A 17,326-nucleotide genomic window follows, 5' to 3' on the forward strand; every position below is an offset into this window, starting at 1 on the left:
GGACATTGATTGAAATAAATTAATTTCTTTATGTGTTCCTTTGTAGTAGCAATTCCAAGAGGGAGGCCTCCGCGGGGGGGGGGTCCAGGATCTACTTTTGGGGTGATGCGGTCGGGCTGGAACTAGACGTTGCACACGTCCCGCATGTGCTGAATGTAGCGAAGGGGACTTCTTCACGCTCTTCACAGTGTTACAATGGTGAAGTTGCGCTGTAAGCAATTCTATCGCAAAAAAAAAAAAAAAGAAAAGAAAAAAAAAGCCACCCTAGAATTGTACTCTTTGTTGGTCCCCTAGGCTCCAAAGCAGCCCTTCCCCGGGTAGGCTTTTTAGCAGATGCGGAACGCTGTCCTCAGACAGTGTGGTGTCCTTCTGCTGACCTCTGTCTCTCTAGAACCTTCCGTAGGGCAAGCCACAAGCTCCTTGTGACTGCTGGCGTGGCGTTAGCCCAAAGCTAGCCTGCAGCTTTTACGATGGAGCTTGTCTGCTGGGAGCTCCCAATCTCAAGGTCACAATGTAGTCTCAGGGAGCTGGTCCCCTTGACTTGGAGGTGATCTTACAAAAACCAGAAAGGCTCCCCCACAGTGTGACACCCGCCCCCAAGACACTATATCCTAAGTTCAACTGCTGTGGAGCATCTTTACTCGAAGCTGCCGAGCTACTGGGAGCCCTCGATCGCCCCTGAATGCGGATGGGCTCCCCCGCCCCCCGTTCCTGTTGGGGCAAAGGGTATATCGTTGACAGTGTCACCTGATCCGGCCTGGGTGCTCATCAACGACCTGTACGCCTCGGATGACTGAGGGCCCGTCTCCCCACAGCCTCAGCAGCACTGGGTATCGTTAGTCTTTCTAACGCGCCGCCTTCTCACAGACCAGAAAGTTCTTTTCGGTCATTGCTTTGATTTACGTTAGCCGGATAACCTTGTAGTTGCACGTATTCTGTGTGCGTGTTGCCATCGGTGCTTGTCCTTTCTGATTTGTCTATTACTGTCCTTTACTGGTTTGATGCTGGGTTGTTGGAGCTTTTCCAGTTTGTAGTTTTCCGCGTCGATGAGCCTGTTCTCCATCAGACCTATTGCAAATCTTGTTTTCACGACCTGTTGCTTTTGGGTTTTCATTGATTTTTGATTTTTTAGAAAAGGTTTTATTTCACGGCTTCTCGCCCTTTTGGCTAAGATCAAGTGAGTAAAGATTTTATTCATTTGAGAGGAGGGACGGAGCGGCACGGCGGGGGAGGGGCACACGGGCTGGAGAGGGAGAAGCAAACCCGCTGCGGATCGGGGAGCCCCACGCAGGGCTGAGCCAGGACCCCAAGATCATGAACCTAACGAAAGCAGACGCTTAGTGGGCTGAACCACACCGACTTCCCCCAGCCTGTTGCTTTTTAAAAATGTTAAGACATATTTTAGTTTTAAGAAGTGATTGAACTGAAACCTAAATGGTGCTTTTGATTTTTATGCTTTTTTTTTTCCCATGGGGAGGTTTGAAAAAAATATTTTTAAAGATTATTTATTTATATGTTCACGAGAGAGGCAGAGACACAGGCAGAGGGAGAAGCAGGCTCCAAGCAAGGGAGCCCGACGCGAGACTCGATCCTGTGACTCCGGGATCACGCCCTGGGCCGAAGGCAAGAGCTTAACCATTGAGCGACCCAGGCGGCCCTGAAAAAAAATTTTTTAAATAATAGGCTCGGGGCACCTGGATGGCTGTTGGTTAAGCAGCTACCTTTGGCTCACTTCGTGATCCCAGAGTCCCCTGCTCCGTGGGGAGCCTGCTTCTCCCTGCCTCTGCCTCCTTCTTTGCCTCTCATGGATAAATAAATAAAATCTTAAAAAAAAATAAGGTCCACGCCCAACATGCATCCCAATGCTGAGCTCAAACCCACAATCCTTAGATGAAGACCTCAACTGAGATCAAGACTTGATGTTTGACTGAGCCACCCAGGCACCCCTGAAAACTTTTATGTAGTAAAATATGTAAATCTTTTTGTTTATGAAATTTTAGATTCAGTCTTGTTCAGGAAGCTCTTCTTCACACAAAGATTGTAAAAACACTATTATGTCCTTCTAATGCTTTTATTGTTAGATTTTTATGTTTAGTTCTTTATTTTCTCTCCTATTGTATATGATGTAAGGTAGCACTGTAATTTAATTTTTTTCAAATAGCCAGTTGTCCCAAGCGAATATTTATTATTTGCTTTCAAAATTTTTTTTTTGCGGGAACCCTGGGTGGCACAGCGGTTTAGCGCCTGCCTTTGGCCCAGGGCGTGATCCTGGAGGCCCGGGATTGAGTCCCACGTCGGGCTCCCGGTGCATGGAGCCTGCTTCTCCCTCTGCCTATGTCTCTGCCTCTCTCTCTCTCTCTCTCTGTGTAACTATCATAAATAAATAAAAAAATAATAAAAAAAATTTTTTTTTGCTATTCCTTTGCGTTTTCTCTTCCAAATTAATTTAGGAAGCAATTAATTTAAGAGGCATAAGATATTACCACTGGGTTTTTAATTGGGATTTCATTGAATTTATAGGTTGTTCAGAGGGCTGACATATTTATGGTATTATTCTCTTCAAGGTCATAACATAGAGTCATTGATTATTACACCTTATTGTCATCCTATTTTATTTTATTTCATTTACTTTATAGAAATATTTTATTTATTTATTCATGAGAGACATACAGAGAGAGAGGCAGAGACACAGGCAGAGGGAGAAGCAGGCCCCACGTGGGGAGCCTGATGCGGGACTCGATCCTGGGACTCCAGGATCATGCGCTGAGCCAAAGGCAGATGCTCAGCCACTGAGCCACCCAGGCGTCCCTGGCATCCTATTTTCTATTTCCTATTTACCCTAATTTCTTTCTTTCTGTGCCTCCTTTCCTTCCTTTTTTTTTTTGGATTAATAGAATTCCACTGTTTTTCTCCCCTTGGTTATTTGGATGTTATGTACCTGGCTTTTCTTTGTGCTGGTTATCTTTAATTTTTCCACCAACATATTCTCTCAATTTTGAGAGTTTTTTTTTTAAAGATGTTATTTATTTATTCATGACAGACACACAGAGAGAGGCCGAGACACAGGCAGAGGGAGAAGCAGGCTCCCTATGAGGAACCCGATGTGGGACTCGATCCCAGGACCCCAGGATCGTGACCTGAGCGAAAGGCAGACGCTCAGTCACTGAGCCACCCAGGTGCCCCATCAACTTTGAGTTTTTAATGATATCTATATTTATATCTAAATTCCGCAATAGAGGGGATCCCTGGGTGGCGCAGCAGTTTAGCCTTTGGCCCAGGGCGCGATCCTGGAGACCCGGGATCTCTCTCTCTCTCTGTGGGACTATCATAAATAAAATAAATAAAAGTAAGTAAATAAATAAATAAATAAATAAATAAATAAATAAATAAATTCCGCAATAGAACCAATCATTAATAACTTTTAATTTTCTCTATTTCTTACTTCCATTTTATTTTCTTTTAAGGATTTTACTTTTAGGGGCGGCCCGGGTGACTCAGTGTTTTAGCGCCGCCTTTGGCCCAGGGCCTGATCCCGGAGACCCAGGATCCAGTCCCATGTCGGGCGCCCTGCGTGGAGCCTGCTTCTCCCTCTGCCTGTGTCTCCGCCTCTCTCTCTCTCTCTCTTTGTATGTGTCTCTCATAAATAAATAAACAAAATTTAAAACAAAAGATTTTATTTTTAAGCAACCTCCACACCCACTGTGGGGATCAAACTTACAACCCTAGGTCAAGAGTTGCATGCTGGATGGACTGGGCTAGCCAGGCGTTCCCTACTTCCCTCATTTTTTTTTTTTAAATCTTTATTTATTTATGATAGTCACACACAGAGAGAGAGAGAGAGAGAGAGGCAGAGACATAGGCAGAGGGAGAAGCAGGCTCCATGCATCAGGAGCCCGACGTGGGATTCGATCCCGGGTCTCCAGGATCGCGCCCTGGGCCAAAGGCAGGCGCCAAACCACTGTGCCACTCAGGGATCCCTCCCTCATTTTTTTTAAAGAAATATTTTATTTCTTTATTCATGATAGAGACACAGAGAGAAGCAGAGACACAGGCAGAGGGAGAAGCGGGCTCCATGCCGGGAGCCCAATGCGGGACTCGATCCCGGGACTCCAGGATCACGCGCTGGGCCATGCTCAGCCGCTGAGCCGCCCAGGCTTCCCTGGCATCCTATTTTATATTTTCTATTTACCCTAATATCTTCTTTCTGTGCCTCCTTTCCTGCCTTTTTTTGGATTAATAGAATTCCACTGTTTTTCTCCCCTTGGTTATTTGGATGTTATGTACCTGGCTTTTCTTTGTGCTGGTTATCTTTAATTTTTCCACCAACATATTCTCTCAATTTTGAGAGTTTTTTTTTTAAAGATGTTATTTATTTATTCATGACAGACACACAGAGAGAGGCCGAGACACAGGCAGAGGGAGAAGCAGGCTCCCTGTGAGGAGCCCGATGTGGCATTTGATCCCGGGACCCCAGGATCACGACCTGAGCCAAAGGCAGACCTCAGCCACTGAGCCACCCAGGTGCCCCATCAACTTTGAGTTTTTAATGATATCTATATTTATATCTAAATTCCGCAATAGAACCAATCATTAAGAACTTTTAATTTTCTCTATTTCTTACTACCATTTTATTTTCTTTTAAGGATTTTATTTTTAGGGGCAGCCCGGGTGGCTCAGTGTTTTAGCGCCGCCTTCGGCCCAGGGCCTCATCCCAGAGACCCAGGATCGAGTCCCACGTCGGGCGCCCTGCAGGGAGCCTGCTTCTCCCTCTCCCTGTGTCCCTGCCTCTATGTGTGTATGTGTGTGTGTGTGTGTGTGTCATGAATAAAATATTTTTTAAAAAAAGATTTATTGCAAAACATGTCAATCCCTGGTTTCCTCCCACTTAATTGTCCACTCCCTAGAATCAACCACTTTCAATCCTTACAGCTGCTTCTTTTGGTATTTACCCCCAATTCTCTAAATTGTTTTTGGTTTTGTTTTTAAGGATTTTATTTATTTGAGAGAGAGGAGAGAGTGCATGAGTCGGGGAGAGGTGCAGAGGGAGAGGGAGAAAGACAAGCAGACTCCCCGCTGAGTGTGGAGCCCCGACATGGGGCCCGATCCCAGGACCCCGAGATCCCAACACAAGCTGAAAGCAGATGCCTAACTGAGACACCCAGGTGCCCCTAATTATTATAAAATAATTTATAGTGCTATTTTTTATTTTCATGTTTTAGGAATTATTGATCAGGTTTTAATAATAATAATAATGTAGCTCTTTCTCACCCCCCTCCAATCCTTCCCATACAGTTTGCAGTGATCTGGGTTAGAGCATTGGTGTTCACATTATCAAGTCCATGGAAACCCTGGTTATAACTGAGCCATCACTCGGATGACTTTTCTTTTCTTTCTCAATGGTTCATTTACCTTAGACTTAACACTTGTCTCCCCCCACTCCCACGTTGCTTATTCTCAACTGTTTATCATCGGCCAGCACTTCCCCCAGCTGTCTACATCTCCTCTCCAGCTGGCCAAAGATGCCCAGCATTCCATGTGTTTCTTTCCCTTGGAGTGCTCTCTCCTGGAACCCCCCCCCTTTTTTTTAAGATTTTATTTATTTATGAGAGAGAGAGAGTGTGTGTGTACGAGCAGGGGGAGGGGCAAAGGGAGGGAGGGGGACAAGCAGATTCTGTGCTGAACCTGAACACAGAGCCCAACACAAGGCTTGATCCCAGGACCTTGAGATGATGACCTGAGCAAAAACCAAGAGGGACACTTAACCGACTGAGCCACCCAGGCGCCCCTCTTCTGGAGCCTTTTGACTTGCCCTCCAGCTGACAACCTGGGCACCCCTTCCATCATCCAGGAGATTCCATTTGCTTCCTTTTGACCTGTTTTATAGATCTCCTCCCTACCTCTTTCTTAGGTTCCTCTCTGGTTGCAGTGGTTCTCCTTCTCTAGTAGCTTCCAGAGAAAGAATGCAGGCGAGGTAAACGATTTCAGCTCTTTCATGTCTTTAGTCTAGTCTCACAACAGGTAGTTTAGGTGTAGAATTCTAGGTTGGAAAATCATTCCCCCCACCCCAAGTTTGGAGGCATTACTTCATTGCTTTCTTGTTCTCCAGTGCTTTGCTGAAAAGTCTGAGGACATTGACTTCCAATTATTTGAATGTGATCTATTTTTTTTTCTCTCCAACAGCTTTTCTCTCAGCAATTTGAAGATATTACTCAACTCTCTTCTGGATTTCATTGATACCATTAAGAAGTCAGTTTTTAGTCTGAAGGTCATGGTTTTAAAGGTAAATAGCTTTTTAAATCTGGCTGTTTTAGGGATCCCTGGGTGGCTCAGCGGTTTGGCGCCTGCCTTTGGCCCAGGGCATGATCCTGGAGTCCTGGGATCGAGTCCCACATTGGGCTCCCTGCATGGAGCCTGTTTCTCCCTCTGCCTGTGCCTCTGCCTCTTTCTCTCTCTGTCTCTCATGAATAAATAAATAAAATCTTAAAAAAAATAAATCTGGCTGTTTTAAGATTTTGTGTACAGGTGTGAACCTAATACTGTTTTCCTGTTTGGGATTTATTGAGCTTCTTGAGTTTCTGGACTTGTGTACTTCATCAGTCCTGGAAAATTCTTTTTTTTAATTTTTATTTTTTATTTATGATAGTCAGAGAGAGAGAGAGAGAGAGAGAGAGGCAGAGACACAGGCCGAGGGAGAAGCAGGCTCCATGCACTGGGAGCCCGACGTGGGACTCGATCCCGGATCTCCAGGATCGCGCCCTGGGCCAAAGGCAGCGCTAAACCGCTGCGCCACCCAGGGATCCCAGTCCTGGAAAATTCTTTGGGACAATCTCTTAAAATCTTGCCATCCCTTCATTTTCTTAGACTTTCTCGTTTCATCTTCCACGTCTTCTGATTTTCAGTGTTTTTATTTTCCAAATTTTGTGTTTCTTTGTGCCTCTGTGTTACGTCCTGGACACTTTACTTTTTAAGATTGATTTTATTTATTTATTTATTTATTTATTTATTTATTTATTTATTTATTTATTTGAGAGAGTGAGCAGGGGAGGGACGGAGGGAGAGGCAGAGAGAGAATTTCAAGCAGATTCCCTGCTGAGCGCAGAGCCTGACACGAGGCATAATCTCACAACCCTGATATCATGATCTGAGCCAAAAATCAAGAGTTGGACGCTTAACCCCCTGAGCCCCCCAGGTGCCCCTGAATGCTTTCTTTAGCTCTGTTTTACAATTTACTAATTCTCTCTATGGCTATTTCTAGTGTGCTATTAAATCCATCTATTGACCACTTAAAAACTTTTAAAACCATGAAATTTGGCAGATGTATATAAAGGAGCAGGAAACATCAACATGCATTTTTAGGAAATAATGATAAGATGAACTCGCTTGTACTACTACTCAGGTCAAGCACCTTGGCCCCACACGTCTCTCCCAATCACACTCCCCTCCTTCCACTTCAGTGGAGCCACTGTCCTGATGTTTATGCTACCAGTGCCCACACTTTTCTTTATATCTTTATAGTCTATTGCCCCTAAACAACATCCCTTTGTTTTGCCTACTTTTGAACTTTATATGAACCAAACCATACAGAGTATGGATTTCTTTGTGTTTAGCTTCTTTTATTCAACATTAGGCTTGTTCATTCATGTTTTCAAGGCTGTAGTTCATTCTCATGGCTGTATAGAAGTATATTGCTGAATATTTTACAGTTCACTTGCATCTTTTACTACTGATGGGCAGATGGGTTGCGTCTAGTAGTTGGTTATTGGGAACATTAGTGTGCCTGTTTCCCAAGGCTATTCCTATTAATACAATTGCTGGGCCATTTGGTATGCAGGTCTTCGACTTTACAATTTACCAGTGCTTTTTCCAAAGTGCTTGTACCAATTACTCTCCCACCTGGAGTGATCAAGAGTTCTTATTGCTCCACATCCTCGCCACAATTTATTGTTATTAGTTAGTCTAAGTTTTGCCAGTCTGCTAGGTGCGTGGTGGTATCCCATTTTCTGAATTGAGGTATAATTTGCATACAATGAAATACAAGCCATGTATTATAATATAATCACTCCTGATTTACACTAGGAAATCAATTGCAGATTGAAAATTGTTGTGAAGGCTCTGACAGTTAAAAAGTAGAAATAGAAAAAGAAAAGTAGAAATAGAAAGAGGCTCCACCTGTTCTTTCTTTAAAAAAAAAGATTTTAGGGATCCCTGGGTGGCCCAGTGGTTTAGCGCCTGCCTTTGGCCCAGGGCGCGATCCTGGAGACCCGGGATCGAATCCCACGTTGGGCTCCCGGTGCATGGAGCCTGCTTCTCCCTCTGCCTCTCTCTCTCTCTCTCTCTCTCTCTGTGTGTGTGTGACTATCATAAAAAAATAAAAAAAAGATTTTATTTTTAAGTTATCTCTACCTATATCTATTTGAGCATGGGGCTCAAATTTGCACCCTCGAGGTCAAGAGTCACCCACTCCACCGACTGAGCCAGCCAGGCGCTCCTCCACCTGTTTTGACCTTACGTACCTCTCCTAGCTCATCACTGTCCATTCTGCTCCGGCCCACTGGGCTCCAGCTCTGCTGCTATAGGCATCTTTATTTTAAAGATGAGAAAACTGGCCCTCAGAGTGGTTTATTAATTTTTCCATGCGAGGGACACATTCATTTGCATGACAATAGAGATTTTCACCCTGGACCATCAGCTCTAGATGAGCAAGAAATGTGTCTGGCTTCTGTGCCACGCGGCTGGCGCTCAGGAAATGTGTGTTGAATGAATGACTGAATGAATCTATCAGGATGCAAACTCCTTTCCTACCTCTTCTATCTTATTTTTATTTTTTTAAATTTTATTTATTTATTTTTTGTATAAATTTATTTTTATTGGTGTTCAATTTGCCAACATATAGCATAACACCCAGTGCTCATCCCATCAAGTGCCCCCCTCAGTGCCCATCACCCAGTTACCCCATGCCCCCGCCCACTTCCTCTTCAACACCCCCCCAGTTCGTTTCCCAGAGTTACGAGTCTATCTGCCTGGCAGTAGTAAGATAAGAAGCCATATGGGTTGATGGAAACAAACTCATTCCATACTTTTACAAGAGTAGTTCTTTTTTGTTGTATATTTTTTTATTGGTGTTCAATTTGCCAATGTATAGCATAACACCCAGTGCTCATCCCGTCAAGTGCCCCCCTCAGCACGCGTCACCCAGTCACCCCCACCCCCCACCCACCTCCCCTTCCACTACCCTTTGATCATTTCCCAGAGTTAGGAGTCTCTCATGTTCTGTCTCCCTTTCTGATATTTCCCACACATTTCTTCTCCCTTCCCTTCTATTCCCTTTCACTATTATTTATATTCCCCAAATGAATGAGAACATACAATGTTTGTCCTTCTCCGATTGACTTACTTCACTCAGCATAATACCCTCCAGTTCCATCCATGTCGAAGCAAATGGTGGGTATTTGTCGTTTCTAATGGCTGAGGAATATTCCATTGTATACATAGACCACATCTTTATCCATTCATCTTTCGATGGACACCGAGGCTCCTTCCACAGTTTGGCTATTGTGGATGTTGCTGCTATAAACATCGGGGTGCAGGTGTCCAGCGTTTCAGTGCATCTGCATCTTTGGGGTAAATCCCCAGCAGGGCAATTGCTGGGTCGTAGGGCAGGTCTATTTTTAACTCTTTGAGGAACCTCCACACAGTTTTCCAGAGGGGCTGCACCAGGTCACATTCCCACCAACAGTGCAGGAGGGTTCCCCTTTCTCTGCATCCTCTCCAACATGTGTGGTTTCCTGCCTTGTTAATTTTCCCCATTCTCACTGGGGTGAGGTGGGATCTCATTGTGGTCGTGATTTATATTTCCCTGATGGCAAGTGATGCGGAGCATTTTCTCATGTGCGTGTTGGCCATGTCTATGTCTTCCTCTGTGAGATCTCTGTTCATGTCTTTTGCCCATTTCTTGATTGGATTGTTTGTTTCTTTGCTGTTGAGTTTAATAAGTTCTTTATAGATCTTGGAAACCAGCCCTTTATCTGATACGTCATTTGCAAATATCTCCTCCCTTCTGTAGGTTGTCTTGTAGTTTTGCTGACTGTTTCTTTTGCTGTGCAGAAGCTTTTTATCTTGATGAAGTCCCAATAATTCATTTTCCTTTTGTTTCCCTTGCCTTCATAGATGTGTCTTGCAAGAAGTTACTGTGGCCGAGTTCAAAAGGGGTGTTGCCTGTGTTCTCCTCTAGGATTTTGATGGAATCTTGTCTCACATTTAGATCTTTCATCCATTTTGAGTTTATCTTTGTGTCTGGTGCAAGAGAGTGGTCTAGTTTCATTCTTTATGAAATGAGATCTATACCAGTACAGTTGGTATTCCTTGGAAGAGAGAAGTCCAAGAACAGACAGGACATCTGTGGAGGGAGGATTCTAGCCATCTGGGGGTTCTAGTGAGGTATAGTCATAGAGTGAAAAGTCGAGTGCTGGGGACACCTGGCTGGCTTAGTCGGGGGAACATGCGACTCTTGATCTCAGGGTTGTAACATCTATAGGTTGTGAGATCACTAAAAAAAAAAACAAAAACAAAACCAGGTGCTGAAAGGAAGGGGAGAGGGGCGTAGACGTTGAACTGGACCTCCCCAGTCTGTGTTGGGCCCGTGTTGAATGCACACATCTTGCATACATAAGTACCTGCGCTTACGCCTAAGTGTGTTTACAGAGTGAGGCAATGCCATGTCCAGTTCTACTACCTGCAGCTCCCAGAAGCACCTGTTAATGATTTCTTGTCTCCCCACGCAGGCAGAACGCGCCAAGGACCCAAGTGCAGCCGTTGCCTCCAGCGTTCCCTCACGCAGGTCCCCGTCGTCTGCTGAGGATGGCCCCAGTGGCCATTCCAATGTCTCAGACAGGGAGATGGCCGGGAACTTACAGGACACCATCAAGCACCGCATCCTCTACCTCTTAGAGCAGCTGAGAGTGGAGAAGGCCAGTCGGGACGAGAACACCGTGGGCTACCTCAAGCTGGTGTCCAAAGCCGACCGGCACCAGGCCCCCCACATCCGGCAGGCCTTCGAGAAAGTGAACCAGCGCGCCTCCGCCACCATTGCCCGGATCGAGCGAAGACTCCGCCACTGTCACCAGCAGCTGCGGGAGCTGGAGGAGGGCCACAGGCCCAGGGGCTTGGTGCTCAAGGCAGAGAGCAGCCTGGCAGGCTGCAAGAAGCCTGGCGACAAGGCCCCGTTTTTAGAACCCCCCAAGCCGGGTGGGGAAGACTGCCTGTCCACCGACCTCTCTGACATTGTCAGACACTCGCCCCTGGAGAGTCACTTCCTGGCCTTGCAGGGAGGGAAGTCCCCACGGGCAAAGCGTGTGGCCCCACAGCGAAACCTGCTGTTGCAGAAAATGAAGGAAGACCTGAAAGAAGTCACGGATGTGCACCTCAACCTCCAGGTGTCCTATCAGAGCCTAAAGGACAGGCATCTGATGGACCTGCAGGTGTCACTAGAGGCCCTTCAGGAAGAGAAATGCAGGTAAGGTGCAGCCCTTTCATCTGCCTTGGCTCTGGGGACAGCAGCCCCCAGGACCGTCTGCTGGACTGTCGGACTGTCGGCCAGAGAGTGAAGGGGATCAAGGACGCGGACTTGGAGGGTCGAGGGGGAGGAGCTGGTCAGTGTTTCTTTGGGCAACTGAGCCCCGCAGCGGAGGGGGCTCATGCCTACTTGCTGCCACACTCCTGCCTGGATCCTCTGCTGGCGAATGAGGCTCTTCTCAAGGTCCGGCCCGGTGGTCCCAGAAGCCGTGAGCTCTGACCTGGGTGGTGAGAGACAGTTGTGGTGGTGGTGAGCCCAGCAGGTGGCCATCACTGGTCGGGGCGGGGGTCCTGCATCTGCTGGGATAGAATGGTATGGGAAGCAGAGTACCTCACCAGCTGTGGTCCTTTCACCTGTGCTCATCGCTGAGTCGGGGCAAAAGGTCCTGGGTGGGATATTTATTCTGAAAATGATTGGTCTTCTGGGGGGTGCTTTCTCCCCCTGTGTGGTGGGTCAATTTTATTTTCATCTAAGACGACTAAGGCCCACAAATGAGGGGGGCAAACTCAGTCCCTCAAAGGACCCACGCCATTCCCGTTTGGGCCTTTTGTCAGGTCCTGCCGGCCTTCAGCGGTGCCGCAGTCTTCCCCCCGATGCCCCCAGCCTGTTGCATCAGGGACTTCCATTGGCTCTAACCTTTCCAACAGTCTGGCCAGGGCAGGAGGGATTCACTTCGACGAATCAAGATTCCCAGTAAAGTAAGATCTCTGCACTCCCTTTGTACCTCTGTGTATGCGGGGAAGAGGCACTTGGGAATCAGTCTTCTGTTTTCACAGGGAAATGGTACCTGCGTTTACACTGTTTGACAAATCTGTAAAGGACAATTAAAAAATATTGGGGGAGCGCACCTGGTTGGCACCATCGGTTAAGCATCTGAGTCTTGGTTTTGGTTCAGGTCATGAGCTCAGGGGCATGGGATCGAGCCCCACATCAGCTCGTGCTCTGTTCAGAGCCTGCTTGAGAGTCTTCCTCCTTCTCCCTGTGCCTCCCACTCATGCTGTTTCTGTCTCTCTCTCTCTTAAATAATAAATCTTTATTTTTTTAAAAAAGATTTTATTTATTTATGAGAGACACACAGAGAGAAGCAGAGACACAGGCAGAGGGAGAAGCAGGCTCCAGGCAGGAAGCCTGATGTGAGACTCGATCCTGGGACTCTGGGATCACGGCCTGAGTCAAAGGCAGATGCTCAACCGCTGAGCCACCCAGGCGTCCATAAATAAATCTTCAAAACATATTGTCAATTAAGATAACCAGTTGTCAAATAAGACAATTGTCAAATAAGATAATCAATCAGAATTATAGGATTCTTTTGGATGTGATTTTTGTAGGACGTGGCAACCAAATCTAAAACGTGGGGACTCTTACTGCCCTTTGGTCAAAATACCATCCATTTCCAAGGTTGGATTTTTTAAAAAGATTTTATTTATTCATGAGAGACAGAGAGAGAGAGAGAGAGAGAGAGAGGCAGAGACACAGGCAGAGGGAGAAGCAGGCCCCATGCAGGGAGCCCGACGTGGGACTCGATCCCGGGACCCCAGGACCATGTCCTGGGCCGAAGGCAGGTACTTAACCGCTGAGCCACCCAGGAATCCCCTCCCAGGTTGGATTTTTTAAAAAGATTTTATTTATTTATTTATGAGAGATACAAAGAGAGAGAGAGAGAGGCAGAGAAACAGGCAGAGGGAGAAGCAGGCTCCACGCAAGGAGCCGGATGTGGGACTCGATCCCGGGACCCAGGACCATGCCCTGGGCCAAAGGCAGGTACTTAACCGCTGAGCCACCCAGGAATCCCCTCCCAGCTTGGATTTATATAAAACAAGACTAGAGCTCAGTGGCAGGTACACATGTCCCCATAAGTTTCCATACTCATTTGCCAACAGGCCTGTTCTGTTCTTGCAAGCTCTTAACCCCTTAGCAAATCAGGATCTGCCAGTAGTTCGGGGGAGCAGGATGGCCTACCTCCCTCAGATTCCCTGTGAATTCTACAAGCTTGCACCTCTGAAAAAGCTGCCCCTACTGCCATTGGACCGTGATAGGAGTGTGAAGTAAACTATAATTGTGTTCAGCCACTGAGATTTATTTGTTGGCTACAGCGATCAGCTTACCTTAATTAATATACGTTAGAAGCAACAAAGCAGGTCTGTATGACTCAGATTTACCAGGCGACGTGGAGAATGGGCAGGAGAAGACTTTATATAACAACAGTGACAGCAGGGAACAAGTAGCGCTGTCACCTGTACTGTTCAGTCGCCCACTTTACAGATGGGGAAATGGAGTCTCACGGAGGCACAAGCGTGTCCGGCCCTGTGGCTTCCTAATCTACGTGAAGGCCACACAGGAATTCGTTGCATTTTTAAAAACATACGTCTCCCTCAGATCTTTTTAAAAACCTTTATGTGTGCTAGAGGCAGATATGACATATGTGTTGACGTCAGTGAAGTGTCACCTGGTGTCCACACTTGTGTGGTCACCGCTCAGGCCCCTGTGATTGTCAGTTCTTCTGGTGTGTCACAAACTGAGATTCCAAACTGAAAAGTCCTGTAACACTTCTCACAGGTAAATGTGTTTGCTTTCAAGAGGGCTTTCTTTTATTTTTAATTGAGATGAAATTCACAAAACAAAATTATGCATCTTGAAGGGTACGTTTCAGTGGCATTTAGTACATTTTCAGTGTTGTGCTCCACCACCTCTGTTTGGTTCCAGACATTTTCATCGCTCCAGATGGAGACCCGATTGCTCCCAATTCACCTTGCCCCAACCCCTGGGAGCCACCAGTGTGCTTTCTGACTCTCTGCATTTGGCTTTTGTGGGTATTCATGTGAATGGAATCATACAGTGTAGACTCCTTTGTGCCCATCTTCTTTCACCCAGTGTAATGGTTTTGAGACTCATCCACGTCGTGCATAGGAGTAGGTTCACTCTTTCTTGCTCAGCGGGATGTACAGAGGCACCACAGTTGGCCCATTCACCGGCTGCTGCTAGGAGCTGTTATGAATAAAGCTGCTAGGGGCCCCTGGGTGGCTCAGTGGTGGAGCATCTGCCTTCAGCTCGGGGTGTGATCCCGGGGTCCTGGGATCGAGTCCCGCATCGGGCTCCCTGGGGGGGACCTGCTTCTCCCTCTGCCTGTGTCTCTGCCTCTCTCTGTGTGTCTCTCATGAATAAATAAATTTTAAAAAATGTGAATAAAGCTGCTATGAACCTTCTTGCACACCAGCTTCTAGTGGCTGCCAGGCTCAGCTTATGGCCACATCACCCCAATCTTCAAGGGCAGTATCTTCACATCTCTGTCTTCACATGGGCCTCTCCTCTGTGTGTAAAAGCTCCCTCTGCTTCCCTCCTGTAAGGTGCGTGTGGCTGCACGTTTGCTCAGGAGGACCGACTCCGTCCCTGCCGCATTACCCCACTCTACCTGTAGGGCTTGATCCCTCTTACAGCTCTTCCTCTCTCTCAGACTTCTTCAGGTTGGAAGCCACCAGCTTCTAGCTCAGTTTGCTAAAAAACAGTCCTCAGGTATGATCAAGAATATACTCTTTTTCAACAACAGTAAGGTTGAGGGCATTTTGTATTAGCAAGGGCAGCCTTCACAGCTTTGGAAGATTTGGGGGGGGGCATTTTGGTTGGCTGGTGGTCAGTCTGTCTTTATAAGAGTGTTTTTTTTAAATTATTTTTTATTTATTTATGGTAGTCACAGAGAGAGAGAGAGAGAGAGAGAGGCAGAGACACAAGCAGAGGGAGAAGCAGGCTCCATGCACCGGGAGCCCGACGTGGGATTCGATCCCGGGTCTCCAGGATCGCGCCCTGGGCCAAAGGCAGGCGCCAAACCGCTGCGCCACCCAGGGATCCCTGTCTTCTTTTTTTTAAGATTTATTTATTTATTGTAGACAGGTAGAGAGACAGACGAGTGTGTGAGCATGTGGAGGGGAAAGACAGAGGGAGAGGGAGAGAGAAACTTTAGCAGACTCTGTGCTGAGGGCAGAGCCCAATGCATGGCGTTGTGGGGCTCGATCTCACAACCCTGAGATCAGGGCCTGAGCTGAAACCAAGAGTCGGACGCTTAACCGACTGTGCCCCCCGGGTGCCCCTGTAAGGGCATTTTCTGGAGTGGTCTATTCGCCTCTGCAGCTGTAGGAGTGGGACAGAGGGGGGTCCGTGACTAAGGGAGGGGCAGAGAGGAGAGTCAGCTGTGCTGCAGCCAGGACGCTGCTGCCCGAGGGCAAAGAGGCTGGGGGCCAGAGACGAGGGGAGGCTAAGAGAATATCCTTCTGACTTGACATTTTCTCATTCAATCATATATTCAAGAATGCATTTAAGGATATATTTGTAAATTCTTATAAAAATAGTAATGAAGGATCTGTTTATTGACTTGCCATGGGTGAAAAGTATATTCATGAACATATGCTTGAGCATAGCCAGTAGTTTGAACGTTCTCGTGTCTGAATCCTTTGTGTAGATGGAAGGACAGGCATGGGGGATGTCCTTTCAAGTGGACACCATACTGCCGCCTCCTCTCTTCGGGCATTGTCAGTCCACTCCAGAGACTAATGGAATATTTCTTGAAATACTGTCATCAACCAGCTCTTGACAAATTGGCTTTCAGCAAATGATTGTTCAGCTCATTAGCTGCCTGGGGCGCATCTCCACGTGAGTGTCAGTCAAGTCCTTGAAGCAGGACCAAACTGACCTCCTTGCCTCACGTTCCCTGTCTGTGCGACAGCACTGTTGCTTATGCTCTGTGTGCCAGAGCCCCGTGAGCTGATCAGCCACATCCTCTATTGCTCAGTTTTCCAAAGGGCACCAGGCCCTAGCCATTCGGTGTGTCCGGGTACCTCTCCACTGCGGCAGCGTCACCGCCCACTCTGCACCCATGGGACAAGCCTTCCTTGGCTCTTCCCTAAATGACAATGCTAAAAGCCACGTGGCCTCTGGCCCATCCTTCCTGATGCCCAAATGAAGAACCTCAAGGTTTTCTTTAATTATGAAATATTCCAAATTCAGGGAAAGTGTAGAGGATAACGTGGTCAAGATGGTGTATCCACCCGCAGCCTTCTCAAATCTTTACATTTACCCTGTTTACTTCACATATTATCTTATTAAGACATAAAACTTCCTTTTAATTTACTTTTTGAAAGATATTATTTATTTGTTCATGAGAGACAGAGAAGCAGAGACACAGGCAGAGGCAGAAGCAGGCTCCTTGAGGGGAGCTTGATGAGGGACTCGATCCCAGGACTCTGGGATTACGCCCTGGGCAAAAGGCAGATGCTCAACCACTGAGCCACCCAAGCGTCCCTAAGACATAAAACTTTAGAAGGTTCATTGAAGCTCTCACATCATCTCTTCCCAACCCCGCCCCCCTTCCACCCACCTCACTATCCTCATTGGGCCCTTAGCTTTTCCATGCGTGTTTTTTTGCTTTACAACTTTTATATATGGCTGGTTATATACATACTGAGTTGTGATGTTTTTTTTTTTAAGATTTTATTTACTTATTTATGAGAGACACAGAGAGAGAGAGAGAGGCAGGGACTCAGGCAGGAGAAGCAGGCGGCCTGCAGGGGGCCCGATGTGGGACTCAGTCCTGGATCCCGGGATCACGCCCTGAGCCAAAGGCAGACACCCAACCACTGAGCCACCCAGGCGTCCCTTGTTTGTGGTTTTTAAGAGATCTACTGAGATATAAGTTACACGCCATAAAATGTGCCATTTTAGCTACACGTTTCAATGATCATTAGTAAATTTACTAAGTTGTACAGC

The 17,326-nt window shown here is 46.8% G+C and overlaps 1 protein-coding gene across 2 annotated transcripts in view; it reads left to right on the plus strand.

Moving 5' to 3' along the window:
• Positions 1 to 17,326, plus strand: part of TEX28 (testis expressed 28) — a 42,688-nt gene that overhangs the window by 23,376 nt on the left and 1,986 nt on the right. Inside the window, exons 1-3 of one of the 2 annotated variants that reach the window (XM_072817649.1) lie at positions 441 to 830; positions 6,181 to 6,280; positions 10,782 to 11,512. In XM_072817649.1, coding sequence (XP_072673750.1) covers positions 790 to 830; positions 6,181 to 6,280; positions 10,782 to 11,512 — 872 coding nt within the window. In that variant the 5' untranslated portion in view covers positions 441 to 789. Of the gene's footprint in view, positions 1 to 440; positions 831 to 6,180; positions 6,281 to 10,781; positions 11,513 to 17,326 lie in introns of those variants that run through there. The other variant, XM_072817651.1, reaches the window with a different exon arrangement.

The sequence above is a fragment of the Canis lupus genome, chromosome X (assembly GCF_048164855.1).
Source record: "Canis lupus baileyi chromosome X, mCanLup2.hap1, whole genome shotgun sequence".
NCBI classification, from domain to species: Eukaryota; Metazoa; Chordata; class Mammalia; order Carnivora; family Canidae; genus Canis; species Canis lupus.